The 18492-nt window shown below is 43.9% G+C and overlaps 1 protein-coding gene across 1 annotated transcript; it reads right to left on the reverse strand.

Moving 5' to 3' along the window:
• Positions 1-1823: 1823 nt before the first annotated feature.
• Positions 1824-11044, reverse strand: LOC307260118 (uncharacterized protein). The gene is made up of 2 exons (XM_080040254.1): positions 10850-11044; positions 1824-5311 (listed from the first exon to the last, which is right to left on the reverse strand). The coding sequence occupies exon 2, from the start codon at positions 5253-5255 to the stop codon at positions 2163-2165; it is 3093 nt and encodes a 1030-aa protein (XP_079896380.1). The 5' UTR covers positions 5256-5311; positions 10850-11044; the 3' UTR covers positions 1824-2162.
• Between the last annotated feature and the right edge of the window lie 7448 nt (positions 11045-18492).

The raw sequence follows: 18492 nt of genomic DNA on the forward strand, positions 1-18492 counted from the left end.
AAAATCTTGGAGAAAATCCTCCTTAGCAGGTTGGAAAAGTACATTCTTACCACAGATAACCAATTCGGTTTTAAACGTAAACATGGTACTGATATGTGTATATTTGCCTTAAAGGAAATTTTAGACCGATATAATAGCTTGAAATCCACTGTCTTTACGTGTTTTATAGATGCTTCCAAGGCATTTGATCGTGTGAATCATCAGAAACTGTTCCTTAAGTTGCATCATAGAGGAGTGCCTAAAGTCATTATTAGAATCTTAGTCTACTGGTACGCTCATCAGTCTATGCAGATGAAATGGGGGGATTCTGTGTCAGAACCTTTCTATGTTGGTAACGGTGTACGCCAAGGTGGAATCCTATCTCCTTTTCTTTTTAATGTGTATATGGACGAATTGTCTCAGCAGTTGAATGCATGCAATACAGGATGTGTGATTGGCAATAGTCTCATTAATCACCTTATGTATGCAGATGATTTGGTTATATTTTGCCCATATAGTGCTGGCTTACAACAACTTTTGAAGGTTTGTTCCCAATACGGTGTGGATTTTGATATTCGATATAATGCAAATAAAAGCAATATTATGATTGTCAGCGGCAAAGAAGACAGGAAATTGGTATTTCCTGATTTCTTTTTATCTGGTACTGCTCTTAAAGTATGTGATGATGTGAAGTATTTAGGCCACCATTTTGTTAATGATTTGTCAGATGATAAAGACATTAAAAGACAGTGTCGTAAGATGTATGGTCAAGCCAATATGCTTGCACGTAAATTTAACATGTGTTCTACTGCTGTAAAGGTTGCGCTATTTAGAGCATTCTGTACCCCGCTATATACTGCCCATTTGTGGCGTGCTTACAGAAAAAGCAATATGAAAAAACTAACTGTGGCGTATAATGACGGAATGCGGATACTTCTCAGAATACCGAGATGGTCTAGTGCCAGTCAAATGTTTGTTAATGTTGGTGTGCATTTTATTTCTTTTTAATCTGCATGCATTGGTGTGCTTTTTGTTGTTATTTATGTATTGACTCTATTTTTTATACATTGTACTATGGATCTTCATGTGTCCTGAATAAAATTATATATATATATATATATATATATATATATATATATATATATATATATATATATATACCAATTGACACCAAAAGATCAAAAGTAACCTGCTTCGTCCAGCACTGAAAGAGACTATACCTCGATGACTAGTTTACATTCTACCCATACATTATCGTGGCAAACATATTAAAGGCCTACTTCACCGGTTTGAATATGAAGGTGTATTGAATTCTGAGATCCTATGTAGTATAAATGTGCGAAAAAAATTGAAATCGGTTCATCCTAGCCTGAGAAAAGGCAGAAAGAGTGTTTTTTAACCATATATTTCTCTTTCTCGTGACATCACAGAAAAAATTACTTTATAAATATTACTGTGATGTCTTTTACTGTGACATCACAGTAATATTTACAAAGTACGTTTTTTTTTAATCCTATATTTCTCTTTCTGTGATGTCACGAGAAAGAGAAGTATAGGGTTAAAAAAAACACTCTTTCTGCCTTTTCTCAGGCTAGGATGAACCGATTTTTTTTTTTTTGCACATTTATACTACATAGGATCTCAGAATTCAATACACCTTCATATTCAAACCGGTGAAGTAGGCCTTTAAATTATCACAGTTGTTATTTCACTGGTATCATGATTGTCATCTTAAAACATGCTCTTTGCGTGTTTAAAATAATATTTAGCATTGAGAACCTTAAAATATTAGATCCAATATCACAAAATGATGAAACGTACATGTTTCACATATTGGTATGTTTATTAACATCAGGTATCACAAGTTACATCACCAACTCTGGGATAAAAGTTTGATAACCAAATACTCGAACATTAACAGGCTAATAAGGTTATGAAATAAGGGATTGATTAAGCTACAATGTAAATTGTGTCAACTTTAGTTTTTAACAGTTTCAAGCTACTATCACACACGTGTTTGAACAAAACACCATATGTAGCTGTACAGTGTCAAATAAACAGTAAAAAATTAAACATGTAATTTACAACTGGTAAATATGGAAAGAAAAGACAATTATAAAATTTGCTCTGTTTTTAAATGCACCGCTTGTGATAGACATTTTTCAAGAAAAAAAAAAGTCTCATTAAGAAGCGAGCTGTTCTGATGGACATGGCTTAGCATTCCCAGCCATGATGCGATGAATCCTCCTGCGGTGGTTTTTGAGTGATTTAAGGTTTGAGTATGTACCCTGACAGACATCACAGCGATATGATTCAGGCTGTTTGTGAGTAAGCAGGTGTTTCTGCAAACCGTCCATGGTGCCAAACCAGCGAAGACAAACAGGGCAACGCACCGGCTTGATTGTGGCCTTGCAAGTCCCACTCCTCTGGTGAAAAATAAGACTGACCGTGTTTGGGAAGTCAGAGTTGCAGCGGGAACAATGATAGGTTTTGGGTGGGTTTGAGGGGGGATTTGTAGCCCGTCCACCTTTGCATCGATCCCAGGATATGTGCCTTCGAAGGGAACAGCGAGTGGCAAAAGTGTTACCACACCGTGAGCATACGATTCTTTGCTGCTTTTTTGATGTAATCGGAAACTCCCTTAGTTTGACGGTTTGCTTCTGTGGAGGCTGACGCACCGATGGAGATGGCCGTTGCACCACTGGAGATAGATGCTGCGGAGGCTGCTGTTGCTGAAATCTGAGTAATAGAGGCTGTGATCGTTGCGGTTGTAGTCCCTTCAGCAGTTGGTGATGAGGATGCATGTGGATCTGCAGATGGACTTCGTAGTCCGCCCAGGAATTAACAGTCTCTCCGCAAGTCGGACATGTATACGATTCCTGTGCATGCTTCTGAAGATGCTCCAGGAGAAGCCTTGGAGATGTAAATCCAACCCCACACTCACACGTCACCCTCCTTGGAAGAACAGAGGGCAGTGACATGATGCCCCAGTTGCCTCCATCATCTTCCTTGGATTGACACTCTGTTGCATTGCCCGACATAGTCTGTTGCACAGGTCCAGGCCTCCTATTCACATCTACCATAGCTTGTTGCAGCTGACACCTCTTTGTGTGAACCATCATGTTATCTTTACGATTAAAGGTCTTCCCACAGACAAAACAAGGAAACAGTGGTTTCATATTGTTAGCATTCAGTGGAGTCGCACCATGACTTCCAATCTGTTCTCCATTCCCAAGTCCACGTGGCCTAAAACCACAAAGCCGTAGATGGCGCCTCAAAGTAGAAGGCCGACTGTAGGTTTTCTGACATCTGTTACAAGGGTAACGTTTTACCCCATCTCTGACAAAATAGCGCAGGTTAGTGGGTGCCGTGTCTGCATGTAGGAATGACACAGATTTCTTGACCTCTTCCCCATTATCAGCTTTCTGCTGAGAGCTAAGCACCTCCATGTCATCATCCAAAGGCATTGTCCACTGCCCCTCATCAACAGCTTCACTACCGACTGCTGCAGCATCCCAGCTGCTTTTCTCCTGTCCTTGCTTGAGAGAAATTCCACACAGAGAGGCATCCTTTTGCTTGTCCATCATGGAAGGTTTTTGGTAGAATGGTGAAAAGTGTTTTGCTGGATGAGTCCAGGCCGACTGTATAACTGCAGACTGCTCTGAACTTGGGGAGGTCACCTCTACCTTGACAGAACTGGTAACTTCAGTGCCTACTGAAACATTCTTTGTGATTTGAGGTTCAGCTTTCACCTCTGTGTCTATTTTTGCCCTAGTGTTTGATCTCAATACTTGCATTTTCTCAATAGAGGAATTAGCCTGCCGAAAGAGTGCAGGTCTTGGGCCATGGCACTTGTGCTTTTTGAGGTTCCACCTCCGGGCGTAGCTGTGCTTGCACAGTGGACAATAGAACACTTTTCTTGTATTGTTTAGATTATGGAATGGCATTACTTTTTGGGAAAAGGGTAATTTGTTATTTACATTTCTTGACAACTGCAGGGTCTTAGTTACTAACTGAGGACATACGTGATTGTCAGGTAGAGGCACGCGCCCAATGATCAGCTGTTTGCAGTGACGACAACATTTAATCCTCTCTTTTTTGTGCAAGAAATGATGCTCTGTCAGTCTGTCCAAGTTTTGAAAAACCCTGCGACAGCGGCCACATTGATATCTCCCACATGTGCCATCACTGGTAGGCTCCTTGAGCTTTTGACGTGTTTCAAGCACTACAACCGGGGAAAAAATCTTAGTCAGAGAGACAACCTTCTTTTTACTGGATTCAAGAACTTTGCTTATGGATGGAGCTTTAGTCTTTATACCCGGTGTTGGAAGAAGCCGCCTCAACTGTGCAACAGAAAGATCATTGATCGGGGACTCTTCAGTTTCTCCTCCTGGCGTAATGTCAACGGGGACAACTTCTTGTTTGGGAGTAACTGGGACAATTTCTTGTTTGGGAGTGATGGTGACGAGTTCTTGTTTGGGATTAAGTGTGTAATCCATATTCTGATTCTGGGACTGAGAAACTGGAAAGCGCTTCATGTATGCTGATGCCAGTAACTTCATAAGGGTGTCATTTCTGGGTAAACTCTCACCTTTTTTGCTGCTGAGAACAGAATTGGTTCTCTCTTGGAAATGCTTGTCCTCTCTGGTCTCTTGTGTTTGCTCTGCAGGGGCTGTCATGTCCTCACGTTGCTTCTTACTGTCATCTTTAGGAGGTGTACACTGTCCCTGAGGAGTCGTTACTACGGCAACGGCATCATCCAGGCTTACATCTGCATCATGCTCTGTTAATGTGGGTAGTTCAAGAGCTGGGGGCCGTGAAGTAGAGTGGGAACGAAGGACGAAACATGGCTGGGTGACAGTGGGACTGAATGATACATGCTGGGTGGGAAAAGCTGTATTACAAGTTGTTTCACAGAGAACGCTATTATTATCTAGAGGTTGCAGGAGGTGTATTTGAGGGACATGTGAACGCTTATGCTCAAGCATCAGATTGAAGTCCTGAAATTCGTCTCCACAATCACAAATATAAAAAGAAGGTGAAGGACTCTCAGGCAAGATTGCAGGTGGAATTGGGTGCTCACTGGATGAGTCCATACTTGTGAATAGTTTTTCATGTGGGCTGATGTTTGGCTGTGGAGGGGCAGATACCTTGGAGAGTGCACTAGCATGGGATGCCTGATGTACTAGCAAGGAGGCCAATCCTGTGAAGGTGGCTGAACATGCCACACAACGATAAACTTTGGAGGACGAAGTATTTCCCTGTAACCCAAGCATCGTGGCAGCCAGAGATACAAGGCAATCCAGGTGTTGTGGTCATGCAAGAATGTCTCCTGTAACACACAACATACACACAATTATGTCACCAAGTAGACATGGATTATCACAATTTGAAAATGTTTAAACCATTCATATTACTACTCTCTCTCAAAGCACATCTGTCATCAGAACAAAAAGACCTTTCCACATAAATGTATCTGTTAAATATAGTAAGACATAGGTGTGTTCTGATTGGTGATCAGATAGTTTTTTTAAGCGAATGAAACTTTGGGTTGGATACAGATTGTTTTTCCCAAGACGATAGGATCGCCTATGAAGGGCCCCTTCTACTAACTTACTATTGGCGCTTTTCCACCGCACATATAGCTCGACTCGACTCGACTCAACTCGACTCAACTTGGTTTGGTAGCAGCACGGGTCGTTTTCCACCGCAAATAGTACCTGCTGAACGTGGGCGGGGTCGTCGTAAGGGGCTGAAAGCCTACTCCGGAGCAAAGTAGCAAAGCAGAAATTACGAGCAGTTGTTGCACTATTAACTGAACCAACCGCCAAAAACACGGATGAAAAATGTTTAAGAAATACCCCCCTTGTATCTGTTTGCTAAAAGAAGTAGAAGAATATTGCTACGGGCCATTAAAAGGGATGGTTGTTGTCCCGATGTGTGACTCTGCCACACAGTCAGCTGTAGGGATGCGTCACGTACATCCCTATGCACGTAAACACGGGCATGATAAAGTTGACTGTTTAGTGCTTGTTTCAGGATACGTGTTTTCAAATGCAAGCCGTGTCTCAGCCTGAATATTTTATTGAGGTAATCAGTTCAGTCCGAGGCTTGTAATGTAATCGCTCGCTATCATGTCTGTCCCAGCTGGCTACTATTTAGCCTAGCTGCTAGCTGCCCTACCAAAACTGGGTGAGCTTAGCGAATATATGGAAAATAAATTCGGATCTGTGATGCAAATCAAATGAAAGAGAGCCAGAGAAGGCTGCACGCGGCGTAAATACACTCAAAAGTCCCGGAGAGTTGGGGAGAATAAACAACAGAATGAAGCCGGTAGTCTCTGGCCACTGATTGGCCAGACAATAGTCTCTGGCCAATCAGTGGCCGGCCGTCTGCCGACGTCACCTTTTAGCATCGGCTCAGCTCGCTTGGAACCTAGAGCGAGGCGATACCAAAAAAGCAGCCGCTACCAGGTACCAGGTACCATGAAAATGCGGTGGAAACTCCAAAAATGCGAGTTGAGTCGAGCTGATACCATGCGGTGGAAAAGCGCCATAACATAAGATGTTATGAAAAAAGTGGAGGGACATGGCTCTTCGGCACAGAGTAGTTTGGCAAAGTGATTTAAGCTGTAATTTACACCACAGTTGCCTACCGTTTCCATTTCCATGGCTCACACACACCCCTCATTCTTTTTTAAAGTTGCTCACCATGCCTTTGCTCTGCGCTCTATATTAGTAAACCTATATTGATTTGAATTTTGATATTAAAAAAGGAGCACTATGCAGTTTCAGGGGAGGGGTATTTGTTTACATTTGCAGGTTAGTTTTCAAAACATTCTTAATATTGAATAATTCTATCATGATAAATCAGAAAATATTTTGAGGGGCCTGGAACCAAATGTAAGTCTGGAATATACAGTGCTGCTTGAAAGTTTGTGAACCCCTGGAGTCTTTTGGAATTTTATTTATTTTAACCATTATTAATAAATGTTTATCAATACCAGTATTTTTTATATTAAATAACAGATGTTTGTTTATCAATTCAAAAATTATTTTCCATAAATCAATTGTTAAAACAGACAAAATAAATTATTTGACAAAAGTTTGTGAACCCTGAGCTGTATTGCTTAAATCGAGCAAGGTAAACACTATCAGGTGGGCCAAATTAATTGATGAAATAGACCAATGTAATGAGAGATCTTTAGGGAAGACATTGGGCGGCACTAGATAAAACCAGGTCAGTTTAGGCCCACCAAACTGAACCCATACATGCTCAAAGGGGAAAAAATCTCAGAGGATCTCAGGAAGAGTTGTGATGCTACTTTGGTGAGCCTAAACTGACATGGTTTGATCTCCGTTTTATTTAGTTCCGCCAAATTTCTTCCCTAAAGATCTCTCACTACATTGGTCCATTTCATCACTCAATTTGGCCCACCTGATTGTGTTTACCTGCTCGATTTAAGCAATGCAGCTCAGGGTTCACAAACTTTTGCACATACAACAGTTGTCAAATAATTTGTTTTAACAATTGATTTCTAGAAAAGAAAAATGTTGAATTGATTAACAAACATCTGTTAGTTCATATAAAAAATACTGGTATTGATAAAAATTAATGATTAATGGTTAAAATAAATAAAATTCCAAAAGGCTCAAGGGGTTCACAAACGTTCAAGCAGCACTGTATGTGTAACCAAAACTGTGGGCATCCTGCTGTAAAAAAAAAAGCAGTGAAACAGTAATAATATTTAGCCTATACAAATTACTACACATGAAACACAAAAGGGATAGAGGATTACCCGTTTAGTATGTAGGCCTACTAATTGGTGGATTGGTGGATAGACACACACATTTAAAACATCCCGGGAGGGTGCTTTTGCAAAACTCAAGCCATTGTTGCCCCCCAAATGCCCCGCTGCCATGTTTCAATCCTAAAAAAGGAAAAACTGAAATGTTTTGATGTTCATAGACCTTTATACATTTTATGTACGTAACCAAGTAACTGTCTATAGGAGAAAGCTTAAAAATGCAGCAATTGAAAAGGTCCCCCGGACAGAGCTGCGTGCAGTGCAGTGACAATTTAGCCTCACAGAAGGGAAAAATCATGACGCCCTAGTGATCTTGCTGTCTGAGCAAATCTAAACCATGTTAAAAATTGGTCATTGCATCAAGATAGATGTGGTTTTCTGCAGCGTTATGTTTGCAGACTAGTTTTAAACAGATAAAAAGATAAATAACAAGTTACAGTGAACTGGGAGGAGCTGGTTTGACAACATATAACGCTGTAGATTGCAACCTTCTGATTTTTTCAAGTGTTAAATCGCTCTTTATTCATACAGTGATCACAGTCACTCAGTCACCCGCTCTGCATGTAATCAGCTGATGGTTTTTAAATCATGATTTATCACACTTATCAGAGATGATGCTAGATAACTCGCTGCTTGCATTAATGTGGTGACGTGGGAGGGGACTGCTTACTGCAGTCAGTGACAGGAAGTTAGCTAAACTGACCATTCCACTTACTGAACCTTTAATTTGCATTAATTATTGCATCATGGCATGGTTTGGACTTGATAAAACACAGTGGACCAACCCCTAAATTGTCACTGACTGTGGAAACTTGACAGTGGGCTTCATTCTATGCCTCTACACTAAAGGCCTTTGCACACCGGGCGCGACGCAAATAAACACAACGCAAAAGCGAATGTTTTGAAATGTGAATTTTGTCGTGTCTCACTTTAAGAAGCGACGTCCTAGAAAAATCTAACTCAGTTCGAAAAAATTAAAAACGCAAATTCGTGGTGTGAAATGACGGCGCTGGTGTGGAAGCTTGTATTGACTCTGTACGTTCGTTAATTAACGGATTAATCGCACGAATAAAACGCACCCGGTGTGCAAAGGCCTTAAGGGTGGGAAAAATTATCGATTCTCCAATGCATCGCGATTCTCTCTCAAAGGATTCCGAATTGATTCAGGTAAATTAATAAATCGGAATAAAAAAAATATATATATTTTTATTTTTATTTAATTAAATTCTTAAATACTAGTACTTCCTGCGCCACTGCACACCACACGTGTAAGTTTTTAACAAAAGTGGCCACCAGAGGGCTGAGAGCACCATATGACCAGCACTGGCTTTATTTCTGTTTATGTTTTTGTATAAGAGCTGAATTCCAAGCCATACTTTTTGCACAATGTGTTCAAATGACATAAAAAATAATAGAATAGAAATCCTATAGAAACATGATTTACAAGATTAGAAAGAAAATAAAACTGAATCGGTTTAGTTTTTACATACTTCCATATTGTGTTGAAATGCAAGCTGCATTGATTATTGCACTGTTCATAGAAAGTCATATTTGTGACAAGAAAAGCCTTTTCTGTAATACAATATAGAGAAGGTAATTTATCAGTCGATTGTCTTTAATGATCATCGCAAAGTAGGAAGTGATTAGCAAACTGAGTAGCAAACTCAGAGGTGTATATAAATATATTTTAGAAAATCACACATGGGTATGTACGTATATAAAAAAAAATTGCATCAAGAATCGATTTTGAATCGAATCATGTGTGCCAAGAGATTCCCACCCCTACTCTCTTTTTTCTAAATATATTTTTTGGGGATTTTTATGCTTTATTGATAGTGTAGAGACAAAGTTGAAATGGGGCAGAGAGGGGAGTGACATGCAGAGAACGACCGTGGGCTGGAATCGAACCCGGGTCCGCTGCTGGCCGATGCCCATGGGGGGGACGCCCTACCAACTGAGCTAAGGGCGCACCCCTCTCCACTCTCTTTGATTTCCAAATGAAATACAAAAAAAAAGTGATGAATTGGTACCATGTCATCTGCTGGTCTGATTTCTGGAGATGCCCATTTCCTTTTGAAGCAAGACTTGGCAACTGCCCACACAGAGTAGGCCCAATGAATCTAAATCTAAAATATATTAAATACAGGAAAAAATACTTTTCCATGATATCCTAATTGTTTAGATCTGCATGTATACATTGTGTATATATTATACACTCACATCATTTTATTTGATCATTGATGTCCAGCAAAACAGGTAGGACAAAGTCTACAGGAAGACAGTTTAAATTATGATTAAAATTTGTTTTGGGTGTTATGCCAATGCTCACTCCTCCTGTGTCCAATGTCTGCATCACTTCAATGTACCATCATGTACCACAATAATTCAGGATTTAATAAAAAAAAAGTCAGTCTGATTAAAGTCAAATAATTTTTATAAATACATTTATAAAATTATAAACTTCTGGTTGTTAAGTATATAAAACACAACCACGAAATACATTTTAACTCGTAAATCGGGAAAGGAAAGCCTTTACAGCGGCTTGTATTATCTGCCTGTACAAATGACAACGAGCTCAGATCACAAACCAGTGACCCGCCACACATTAGGTTGACGTAAACACAACACTAAAGGAACCACTAATTTTTTTTTTTAAACACCAGAATACAAGGGAAGTTAGCTTGCTAACGCTGGCCAAATTGCTAACGAACATAGACAATGGAGAGTTGTTTTGCTTACAATACACGCTACTTTTACATGCACACCACAGCATATTTTAAACAAGCTCACATTTCAGTCGAACGCGTTTTTCACACGATCACTGTTGTGTATCTGCCACGTTTGGGTAGCATGTCATTGGATCCAAGTGTACAAAACGCTAGCTTGTTCAAATAGCCTCCTCAAAAGGGTCGCTAGTGTAGGCTAACCAGGGGGAGGTGGCCGACCACGTTCCCGAGGAAGGCCGGAGAAAATTAGGACTAATGCTAGTAAGCTAGCTACCATGACCTATGGAACACCTTCTGCACAATCTCCAACCGTTTTCAATCATCTCAGCTAACTCACCAGTAGCACGAGTGCTAAACGTTATCCTTCAAAGTGGAGTCACATCTTCCGGGCAGGAGGAGAAAAAATGGCTCGGGATGCATCAGTTTTTTAAGAGAGCATGGACTCTCGGAGGATACACGGATCTGCTCAGCTCTATGGTGAACAAATGAGAACCTGCGCCAAGAAGAAGACCGCGCTGAGAGCTGCGGCAGGCTCGGCTCAGCTCGGAGTGAAAAGTCAGAGAGTTTTCAGAGCGCATGCGCATTTACCAAAGGCTGCCAGGGAAAGCTGTGAGCTGGTCCACAAAGCTGGCTAGATGTAGAAGTGTTCTATCTATGACTATGGCTGGCAAAACCCCCTTTTTTTGAAAACAGACATAGAATGTTGTAAAAGGTTGTTCACCAGAAATGATATCCTTATACTATTAGACCTGCAAGGATCACAACCTGGGTGTACAACTATTATTTACTATCTATGGTCATATGGTAGCCTGGTCCAACCCGTCCAACCAGACCATCGTAGGCCTACTTCAGAAGGGAAAATGAAATTTGGCCGGAAGTAGGTAGGTGGGCGGAGCCAGACACAGTGCATGAAATAGGCCACGCCCATCGTGGGGGAAAACATTGAACAGCGCTCCATCCACTTTGTATTGAAGGAGACCCGTCTTCTGCAAACAAACTTAATTAAAATGTAATCAAACATCCATTTAAGAAAAAAACGTTACTTTCTTGAAAGCCACGACTCTTGTTTGTCTATATGAGCTGTTTTTGTGAAAAATAATTGAGTAGTTTTCAATATTGAGGTGTTTTTGTCCGGTCGGACCCATCGTAGGGGAAACCGTTGAAAACCGTTCCATTCACTTTGTATTGAAGGAGACCTGTCTTCTGCAAACAAACTTAATTTTAACGTAATTGAACATCCATTTAACAAATACACGTTACTTTCTTTAAAGCCGCGACTCTTTTCTGTCCATACGAGCTGTTTTTGTGAAAAATTATTGAGTAATTTTCAATATTGAGGTGTTTTTTCCCGTCCGTGAGGGTTAGCCTATGGTTAGCCTACAGCAGAAGGCTAACATTAGCCTAGCATTCAGCATACATTAGTTTGTAGTGCTTTTACATAATTCACCTATGGAACTGAAGTTCCGGGGTTCCGGGGGGACTGTTATGACTGGGGGAATTTCCTGTTTTGTCTTGTTGGCGTTTTGAGACTATCAGGAGTTTACTGTCTGCTCCGTTGTTGTTACTCGACAAGTGTATTAATGTCATTAAAGCAGTTAGCTCCGTCTTTTGACACTTCGCCTCCGACTCCCGTCTTTACACGCCACATTGGTTACAGCCGACGTCTCCTTCCCCCTCCTCGGCGCAGATTTTCTGTGCGCACACGGGCTGCTGGTTGATGTCAAGAATGAGCGCCTGGTGGACGCATTGACCTTCTCCTCGTTCGCATGTGTCTGCGATGAGGGGACATACGACGGCCTTTCTAGCTCGCTCTCTGAGGGTGACAAGTACCAGCGACTGCTCAGAGAGTTCTCTAGCCTGCTGCAACCAACCTTCTCGTCCACGTCGACGAAACACGGTGTGGAGCACCATATTGAGACGAAAGGGCCCCCCGTCCATGCCAGGGCCCGACGGCTCGCTCCGGAGAGACTGGCGGTTGCTAAGGCTGAATTCGCCAACATGGAGCGCCTGGGCATCATTCGCCGTTCCGACAGTCCGTGGTCCTCGCCACTCCACATGGTTCCGAAGCAGGATGGCGGCTGGCGCCCATGTGGAGACTACCGCCGCCTAAATGATGCCACCACGCCCGACCGCTATCCAGTGCCCCATATTCAGGACTTCTCCGTGCATCTGGCGGGGAAGCTCCTGTTTTCCAAAGTCGACCTTGTGCGGGGCTACCACCAGGTTCCGGTGCACCCTGCGGATGTCCCGAAGACAGCTGTGGTCACTCCGTTTGGGTTGTTTGAGTTCCTCAGGATGCCATTCGGCCTGAAAAACGCGGCCCAGTCCTTCCAGCGGCTGATGGACTCGGCGCTGAGGGACATGCCTTTCATCTTCGTCTACTTGGACGATGTCCTGGTCGCCAGTTCCTCGGAGGAGGAGCACCTCACACACCTCCGGGCCCTCTTCACAAGGCTCGACCGCCACGGCTTGATCATTAACCCGGCGAAGTGTGTTTTTGGGGTGGCGTCCATCCAGTTCCTCGGGCACCTCATCAACAGAGATGGTGCCGTCCCCCTTCCGTCGAAGGTGGAGGCTGTTTCCAACTTTCCCCGCCCACGTTCGGCCCGGGGGCTCCGGGAGTTCCTGGGGATGGTCACCTTCTATCACCGATTCATACACCGGGCGGCCCACACTATGCGCCCGCTGTATGAGGCCCTCAAGGACAAGACGCCCGGCCAGGACGTCGACTGGACTGCGGAGAGGGACAGAGCATTCGAGGACACTAAGACTGCATTGAGCCGGGCCGCATTGTTGGTCCACCCGTTGCCCGGAGCTCAGGTGGCCCTCACAACCGACGCGTCCGACTACGCGGTTGGCGCGGTGTTAGAGCAGTGGGACGGTGGCGCCTGGCAACCGCTCGCCTTTTTCAGTCGCCAGCTGGTACCCCGGGAGCGCAAATACAGTACTTTCGACAGGGAGCTGCTCGGCGTCTGGCTGGCAATCCGCCATTTCCGCTTCGCCCTGGAGGGCCGTCAGTTTACGGTTTTTGTGGACCACAAACCCCTCACGTTCTCCATGTCCAAAGTAGCCGAGCCGTGGTCCGCCCGCCAACAGCGCCAGCTGTCATCCATCTCTGAGTATACCACGGACATCCGGCACATCGCTGGCAAATCCAACGTGGTCGCGGATTGCCTCTCCAGAGTGATCGTCGGCGCGGTGCAGCTGGATCTCGACTACTCGCGTATGAGTGCGGAACAGGCCACGGACCACGGATTTCAGTCCCTCAAAGACTCGGACACCGGGCTGCGCCTGGAAAAAGTGGCGATCGGCGACTCAGGGGTCAGGTTGTGGTGTGACCTCTCCACCGGCCAGCCCAGGCCACTGGTCCCTGCCGGCTGGCAGCGGGCTGTTTTCGAGGCAATACACGGCCTGTCCCATCCCGGTAGGAGGGCGTCCGTGAGGCTGGTCTCTCAGAAGTTCGTCTGGAAAGGACTGAAGAAGGACGTACGGGCCTGGGTCGACTCGTGTGTGTCCTGTCAGCGTGCAAAAGTGCACCGCCACACCAAGGCCCCGTTGGAGCCATTTGTCGTCCCCGGTAGGAGGTTCGACCATGTCAACATCGACCTGGTGGGGCCACTCCCCCCTTCGCATGGTTTCACCCACCTCCTCACGATGGTGGACAGGACGACGCGTTGGCCTGAAGCTGTGCCACTCACCTCGACATCGTCTTCCGATGTGGCCCGTGCGTTTATCGGCACGTGGGTCGCGCGCTTTGGGACACCTTCGGACCTCTCCTCCGACCGGGGTGCACAGTTTACCTCGGAGATCTGGAATGTGGTTGCCAGGGATCTGGGGGTTAAACTGCATCGCACCACCGATACCATCCTCAGGCTAATGGTTTGTGCGAGCGGTTCCATCGCTCCATGAAGGCGGCCTTGCGTGCCAGTTTGACGGACGGCAACTGGTTGGACAAACTTCCCTGGGTGATGCTGGGGCTCCGGACGGCGCCTAAGGAGGACCTGCAGTCCTCGTCTGCCGAGTTAGTCTACGGTCAGGTGCTGCGAGTTCCAGGGGATTTCATTCCGAACGCCACAACACCCTGGTCAGCGGCCAGGCAGCGGTCCTCTCTGCTGGAGGTCGCCAAGCAGTTCGCACCCGTCCCCACTTCGCAGCACTGCACCCCCGTTTCCCTGGTGCCACCCAATCTGCACACGGCGGAGTTTGTGTTCATCCGCCACGACGCCCACCGTGGACCGTTGCGCCCCCCCTATGACGGGCCGTTTAGGGTCTTGCGACACGGGGATAAGAGCCTGGTCGTGGACATCGGTGGTAGGCCCGAGACTGTCTCTGTCGACAGGATCAAGCCTGCCCACGTGGACATTTCCAGACCGTTGGAGTTGGCCCAGGCTCCGCGCCGTGGACGCCCCCCGTTGCCACGCCCCGCTGGGCTCCCTGCCGCCTTGTCGGTGCCGTTGCCGCCCAGTCCTGGGCTTGGTCCTGCTGCGCCCACCGCGCCCCTCCCCTCTTCGGCCCCTGCCACTCGTTCTAGTCGCGGCCGGGCCATCGTGCCTTTCCGGCGCGGGGACTTTGACTATGGGTGAATTCTGGGGGGGCTTGTGTAGTGCTTTTACATAATTCACCTATGGAACTGAAGTTCCGGGGTTCCGGGGGGACTGTTATGACTGGGGGAATTTCCTGTTTTGTCTTGTTGGCGTTTTGAGACTATCAGGAGTTTACTGTCTGCTCCGTTGTTGTTACTCGACAAGTGTATTAATGTCATTAAAGCAGTTAGCTCCGTCTTTTGACACTCTGCCTCCGACTCCCGTCTTTACACGCCACAAGTTAAGAGTTTTGTCTCGATATTGAAAATTACTCAATACTTTTTCACCAAAACAGCTCGTATAGACAGACAAGAGTCGTGGCTTTAAAGAAAGTAACGTGTATTTGTGAAAGGCATGTTGTATTACGTTTTTATTAAGTTTGTTTGCCGAATACGGGTGTCATTCCATATAAAGTGAATGGAGCGCTGTGCATTGTTTTCCCCCACGATGGGCGTGGCCTCCGATTATGACGCGTTCCGCACTGTCTCTATGGTGGACAACCGTCAACTTCCTGCTAGAAAGCTACAGGGGGCGGAAATAGCAAATCGGAGGCACGGTTTAAGGCCATGGACATATAAAGAAAGTTTAAAGCTGGGGTGGAGAATTTGGGGAGAAAATGGCAGTTGGGATAGAGATTCGAATCCAAATATCTCAACCGCTCCACTTGTTCTCTTTGGTCCCTACCTTATGGTCCCTCCCTGACACGCTCTACACCAATAAAGTCGTCCCAAAGTGAATGGACAGTTCAGAACAGAGAATTGGAGCCTGTACAGCTCATGTTAACTTTGACCAATCAGAAATCATAGACCCCAGCATTAAGGCGAGGGTACATTTTTTTTTTTTTACTTATATATCATCATGAAACTTTGCCAGTTGATTACTGACATAACAACAATGATTAAAAAAAATGCATTTTCATCATTCTGATATAGGCCTAAGATTTGTTTGACGCTTGGCTTTCTAACAATATGCATGATGGGATGAGAAGCGTCAAATAGGGAGAACTTCAGTGCTGTTTATCTGCATTTAGAGGAAATAGGTGAAGTTGTTGAGGCACTTCCCTGGACGTGCTGTTGTATTGATCAACTTGGAAGAACACCTGAAGCAGATCCATCACACAATGCTAAGATAACCTGTTACTAGAATTATTTCATCAAACTACCCAAGTGTTTGAATAATTGAAACTGAGTCAGGCCTTCTTGGAAGCAGGTGAATTTACTTGCAAACAGCATGCAAGGGTCAGACAATATGTATCACAAATAAGCTTACATGATTGAATACATCGAATGAACAGTGTACATGGGATTATATGCAAGAGAAGGTGGTGTGTGCGCAAACACACACTAAGTTTGGTGTGTCCAGCCCTTGTTTTGCTGGCGAAAGCAGAAACATTTTAATTAGGCATATATTCCCAGAAATTCATCTCAGCTGGTGTTATCCTTCATACAATGTCTGATAACAGAATATGGGGAGTGAAACTACTGTGCACATGAATGCGTCATACCTCTGTATGTGCCAAAATCTTATTAGGCTTCAAGGCTAAACAACAAACTTGTAGCAAAACTGGGACAAAGTTCAACAGCCAGAAAGCATGTAAATTCATTAAAATATTATACAATCATAAAGCAAACTAAATTCTGTTAACATAACCTCTCCTTGTTTTTTGCGGAATAGTGCTAAGAATTATTATGGAAATTTAGTTGATGAAAGTGCTTTAGAATTTGAGATGTTTGGTTCAGAGTATATAGGCCCATTGAAAAAAACACACCAAACCGTCTATCTAACCACTATCAAACCAAAATTATCACACCATTTCTCTCAGAGGAAGTTTGTTATTTAGAAACTTAATACACTAATATGTTGTCAAAATGAATAATTTCAAGATTTAATTTAAAGATTTGAAAATATAGGCCTGCATAATGAGTGAAATAGCATAATTTATGCCAAATTTGCATAGGTCTATATTCAGACATTTTGAAAAAAAAGTTCAATACAAATAATTTTTTTTTAAATGTATGCCTAAGTAATTAACTGGCATAGTTTCATGATGATATCTATAAGTTAAACTGTGGTTCCGATTGGCTATTTCCACCCCCTGTAGCTTTCCAGCAGGTAGTTGACTAGGTTGCAGGTTGTGATCCTTGAAGGTCCTAAATATCATTTCTGGTGAATAACCTTTTACAACATGCCATGCATGCCCATAAAATCACTGTGCCCCCTGGGTAGTAGGCTACCTTTTATTTCAGGTCCATGGGCTGTAGGCTACGCCGCAGTTGACGAGTACTTGGAGTTCTGAGACGAGTTGAAGCTGCGGCCACAGTTGGAATTGCAGGTCACCTGAGTAGCTTTCAACAGTGCAGAAATGTGACCGAGCGTTACACATGGTATTTATTTGTTTGCACTGTTGCAATTAAAACCCAAAGCCTTATAGACGGGTTAGATATTGACCTATTGTGCTAAGGAAGTCCAGTAGACATATCACAAATAGCCATTTGCCTCAGAATCCGTAGCTTTCACACAATATGGTAGCCTTCCCTCTGCCCTTAAACCCTTAACTCGACTGAGGAACAACTCCCAGCGAAAATAAATAAAAAATACTCATGCTCAGTTAAGGCAAAAATGAGGATAATTATACAAATGTAACATTAGCCTAATGGCCCTGGACAAATGTTAATGTTATATTTTAGCCAAGAGCCTAGGCTAACAGAAATGGCAATTTACCCAAACTAAGCTTGCAAGGATATAGGGGCCCGGCCTATAGTGAACCAATTGGGGTCTTCATGGCAAAAATGAGCTGAGGGCCACTATTGAGTGCAAGCAGTGAGAAAGAAACTTGCAAATAAAAAAACTAACCTGAACCCTCAATATTTCGGTACCAAATGAATAAAACACACAGCAAAAACCTGATATAAGATTTGTTTGACGCTTGGCTGTCTGACAATATGCATGATGGGATGAGAAGTATCAAATAGGGAGAACTTCAGTGCTGTTTATCTGCATTTGGAGGAAACAGGTGAAGTTGTTGAGGCACTTCCCTGGACATGCTGTTGTATTGATCAACTTGGAAGAACACCTGAAGCAGATTCATCACACAATGCAAGGATAACCTTTCCTTGTTTTTTTACATTATCCATGGTCATTTTAAATCAAAATCCAGTGGGCCTATATTAATCGTGAGGCTTATTGTACACATAAGCTCTTTACGTAGTATTCTTCAAGTTTTCGCCTGGTCAAGTAGCCTATACACTTTACTTGTCTGACTCCTCTCCTTCAGGCTCCTTGCCGACAGCCTGTCGCTTGACATAAATAACCTCAGACACTGAAGGAAAATAGACACGTAGAACATATGGAGAGGTTGTGGACTTTGGACTGTTTCCCTTTATGTGGTTCAGCTCCA

The sequence above is a fragment of the Ammodytes marinus genome (genome assembly GCF_949987685.1).
Source record: "Ammodytes marinus genome assembly, chromosome: 13".
Lineage (NCBI taxonomy): Eukaryota > Metazoa > Chordata > Actinopteri > Uranoscopiformes > Ammodytidae > Ammodytes > Ammodytes marinus.